The sequence below is a fragment of the Otolemur garnettii genome, unplaced genomic scaffold (assembly GCF_000181295.1).
Source record: "Otolemur garnettii isolate 467f Iridium unplaced genomic scaffold, OtoGar3 scaffold00007, whole genome shotgun sequence".
NCBI lineage: Eukaryota > Metazoa > Chordata > Mammalia > Primates > Galagidae > Otolemur > Otolemur garnettii.
In genome coordinates this window covers 9,985,929-9,990,529 of record NW_003852402.1, presented here as the reverse complement: position 1 = coordinate 9,990,529, position 4,601 = coordinate 9,985,929, and the positions used below count along the sequence as shown (strand labels likewise).

At 45.0% G+C, this 4,601-nt stretch overlaps 1 protein-coding gene across 1 annotated transcript in view; it reads left to right on the top strand.

The window, feature by feature from the left end:
• Positions 1 to 4,601, top strand: part of EIF3L (eukaryotic translation initiation factor 3 subunit L) — a 32,907-nt gene that overhangs the window by 23,936 nt on the left and 4,370 nt on the right. Inside the window, exons 9-11 of the mRNA XM_012814182.2 lie at positions 1 to 153; positions 890 to 1,060; positions 3,261 to 3,758. Of these exons, the coding sequence (XP_012669636.1) occupies positions 1 to 153; positions 890 to 1,060; positions 3,261 to 3,758 (822 nt within the window). The remainder of the gene's footprint in view (positions 154 to 889; positions 1,061 to 3,260; positions 3,759 to 4,601) is intronic.

Below are 4,601 nucleotides of genomic sequence, written 5' to 3'. Positions count from 1 at the left end.
GACCCTGAGAGTGTGGCTGGGGAGTATGGACGGCACTCCCTCTACAAGATGCTTGGTTACTTCAGCCTGGTGGGGCTTCTGCGCCTGCACTCCTTGTTGGGGGATTACTACCAAGCCATCAAAGTGTTGGAGAACATTGAACTGAACAAGAAGGTAATTACCTGTTACCTCTGGCCCATCTTCCCAGAGCCAGAATGTCTGCTTCTAAACAAACTCTATTATCTCTTGGGACAAATGTCCAGGAGAGGTAAGAGGAATCTTCCCCAGGCCAGTTCAAAATTGAGAGTAAAACTGGACAAACACCCACAATGAAATTCTGGGCCTAGATGATTTGGGGGTAAACTCCTTGATTCTGTTTTGTGAAGAGAATGATAATGGCAACTTTTTACTACCCAAGTTTCACTAGTCTTCAAAAAGAAAAGATTTAATTCTAAGATGGTATATCTATTGATAACATAATTAGTTATAGTGATTTACTTAACCACAGGAAAACATTGTTATTTAATGTTTGGTTCGTGTGTGCGTGCATACATGTTTTTGTCTGAACTGTCCTTCCCTTTATAGGGCTTACTTGCAAAAAGCAAGGGAAATAACAAAACTAAGGAGTACAGAGCTTTAGTGCTAAAAAACATTTTAGAGGTCACCTGGTCCAGTCCCTTCCTGTTAACAGCTAAGAAAATGGAGGCTCAAAATATTGTATCTTAATCATTGAACAGTCTGATCTACTCTTAGACCCTGGAACTCCAGAGCCAGAGCTTCTGAGTGGTTCACGGTCTACAGCAGATGCTCTCCATGTTTCCATCTCAGCTGACACTAGGCCTCCCCACCTTTCAGGTTCGATTTAGGATGCATTGGGACTCACAAATGTTTATTCCAACTCTTTCCTCAGAGCATGTATTCCCGTGTACCAGAGTGCCAAGTTACCACATACTATTACGTCGGTTTTGCATATTTGATGATGCGTCGCTACCAGGATGCCATTCGGGTCTTTGCCAACATTCTCCTCTACATCCAAAGGACCAAGAGTATGTTCCAGAGGACCACGTATAAGTATGAGATGGTAAGGGAGTCTCTTTGTGCATCCGGGGGCCTACTTACTCCGCTAATTCCTTGTTTCCTATGCCAGCAGTTTTCACTAAACCCCATCCATAGTTTTGCTGTTTTAAGCTGTGCAAAGTCGCAAAACCCTATAGTCCCAGCTACTTGGGAGGCTGAGGCAGAAGGATCACCTTGGGCCAGGGGTTCAAAGCTGTAATGTACAAGATCATGCCTACAAATAGCCATTGCACTCCAGCCCGAGTAACAACATGAGATCCCATCTCTTTAAGAAAAGAAAGCCAGGGTGGTGCCTGCAGCTCAAGGAGTAGAGCACCAGCCCCATGTACCGGGAGTGGCGGGTTCAAACCCAGCCTCGATCAAAACTGCAAAAAAAAAAAAAAAGAGAGAGAAGGCCGGGGAAGGTGGCTCACTCCTGTAATCCTAGCACTCTGGGAGGCTAAGGTTGGTGATGGGGTTTGAGTGATAGGGTTTGAGACTAGCCTGAGCAAGAGCAAGACCCTGTCTGTAAAAATAGTCAGGCATTGTGTTGGGTATGTAGTCCCAGCTACTGGGGAGGCTAAGGCAAGCGGATCACTTGAGCCCAAGAGTTTAAGGTTGCTGTGAGCTATGACACCACAGCAATGTGCCAAGGGTGACAAACGAAGACTCTGTTAAAAAAAAGAAAAACAGAAGAAAAAAATTGTTGCTATTTTTTTTTTCCCAGCATAATTTTTTTTTTGCCTCAGACTCCCAAGTAGCTAGGACCACAGGCACCCACCACAATGCCTGGCTATTTTTTATTGTAGCTGTCATTGTTGTTTAGCTGGCCTGGGAGCAGGGTTTGAACCCGCCACCCTCAGTGCATGTTGCTGCTGTGCTGTGAGCACCAAGCACAGCATAATGGCTAGCCTGCTCTAAGAGTTTCTATCTTGGCTGTTACCTTAGATCATTAACATCTTGGTGATAATGGCAATACTTTGTTTTACTTTCATCAAGGTTTTACTGAGTGTTTGCTGGGCTATAGGTGTTTTAAAATTAGATGTGGAGGCTCAGCGCCTATGGCTCAAGTGGCTAAGGCCCCAGCCACATACACCTAAGGTGGTGAGTTCAAATTCAGACCGGGCCCGCCAAACAACAATAACGGTTGCAACCAAAAAATAGCTGGGCGTGTGGCAGGCACCTGTGGTCCTAGCTACTTGGGAGGCTGAGGCAGGAGACTCACTTGAGCCCAGGAGTTGGAGGTTGCTGTGAGCTATGATGCTACAGCACTCTACCCAGGGGGACAGCTTGAGGCTCTGTCTCAAAAAAAAAAAAAATTAAATAAATAAAATTAGATGTGGATACTGCCCTCAAGCAGTTTGACCTAGAATAGAATGGGTTCAAGACATGCATAGAATTGGGAGGAGCTTTCTAGGAATGGAGAATAGTATGAGCAAAGGTGTCATACTTGGAAGGACACAGCAGCACAATAAAGCATTTGACTGGTGGACAAAAGAATAGAGGGAACTAGACTATTAGATTCTGGAATAATCTTCATAGCCCAGGGAAAATGTAGTCATGCATTGCTTAATGACAGTGATGTAGTCTAAGAAATCCACCATTAGATAATGTTGTTGTGGGAACATCATGGAATATGTGGATATAAACCTAGATGTTATCACTGTCAACATCATATCAGGCTATGTGGTGTAACCTTTGGTCCTAAACTACAAACCTGTACAGGACGTTACTATACTGAGTATCATCAACACGTAGAACACAATGGTACTTGCATATATAAACCTAGAAGAGGTACAGTAAAAATATGGTATTATAATCTTAGGGGACCACCATTGGATTATGCAGCCTGTCTTTGACATGAACCTTACTTTGTGATGTGTGACTGTATTTAGTCTTTATTCTGTAGGCATCAAGGTACCATCAAAGGTTTTGGGTAACTTGAGCCTAGCTGACATAAAAGGATTGACTTGTTGGTATAGGTACAATGGGTTGCAAAGACTAACAGGTGCCACTACAGAATCCAGATGACTAGAGAGGACCTGGAGCTGTGACCATTCGGTAGAGCTGGAGGAAGGATGGGAAGAGAAGTTCAGAAAGTTCAGTGACTATTGTGAGACAATGGGATAACATTGAAGATCTGTGCAAAGTGCACCTGGGAGGGTAGTGGGGACCTCAGGAAGTCCATCTCATTTGACCCACACCTATCTCTACCCTATCCCTAGATTAATAAACAGAATGAGCAGATGCACGCACTGCTGGCCATCGCCCTCACTATGTACCCGATGCGTATCGATGAGAGCATTCACCTCCAACTGCGGGAGAAGTATGGGGACAAGATGCTACGCATGCAGAAAGGTGACCCACAGGTTTATGAGGAACTTTTCAGCTACTCCTGCCCCAAGTTCCTGTCACCTGTAGTGCCCAACTATGACAACGTGCATCCGAACTACCACAAAGAGCCCTTCCTGCAGCAGCTGAAGGTGTTTGCTGATGAAGTGCAGCAGCAGGCCCAGCTCTCAACTATCCGCAGCTTCCTCAAGCTCTACACCACCATGCCAGTGGCCAAGCTAGCTGGCTTCCTAGACCTCACGGAGCAGGAGTTCCGGATCCAGCTTCTTGTCTTCAAACACAAGATGAAGAACTTGGTGTGGACCAGCGGTATCTCTGCCCTAGATGGCGAGTTTCAGTCAGCCTCCGAAGTTGACTTCTACATTGATAAGGTATGGCTTTCCTTTGGGCTAGGATCTGTGGGACACACTCTGTTCTTCCACTTGGCAATAAGTGTTTATTACATGTTCACTGTCTTCTGGTCACTGTACACTTGGGATACACGAGTGAACAAAATCCACAAAGATACCTTCCTGTATGGTGCTATGGTTTTCTTAAAAAAAAAAAATGAATTTGGATGTGGTCAGTCTCACATAATCCTAGTGCTTTGGGAGGCCAAGGTTGGAGGATCACTTGAGGCCAGGAATTCAAGTCCAGTTGAGCAACATAGCAAGACCTCATCTCTACAAAAAGGGAAATTAGGGTAGGCACAGTGGCTCACACTCCTACCATTCTGGGGGACCAAGGCAAGAGGATCCTTTGAGCTCAGCAATTCAAGACCAGCCTGAGCAAAGCAATACCCTATATCTACCAGAAATAGAAAAATTAGTGGTAGGCACCTGTAGTCCTAGCTACTCTGGAGGCTGAGGGAGAATGATTGATTGAGCCAGGAATTTGAGGTTGCTATAAGCTAGGCTGAGGCCACAGCACTCCAGCCTGGATAGCAGAATGAGATTCTGTCTCAAATAAAATAAAAATTTAATATATAATTTGCATGACATAAACTTAACCATTTTAAAGTATACTGTTCAGTGATTATTAGTATGTTCAAAATGTTCTTCAACTGGCTCGGCACCTGTGGCTCAAATGGCTAAGTCTCCAGCCACATAACACCTGAGCTACCAGGTTCGAATCCAGCCTGTGCCCACCAAACAACAATGATGGCTGCAACCAAAAAATAGCCAGGCATTATGGCGGGTTCCTGTAGTCCCAGCTACTTGGGAGGCGGAGGCAGG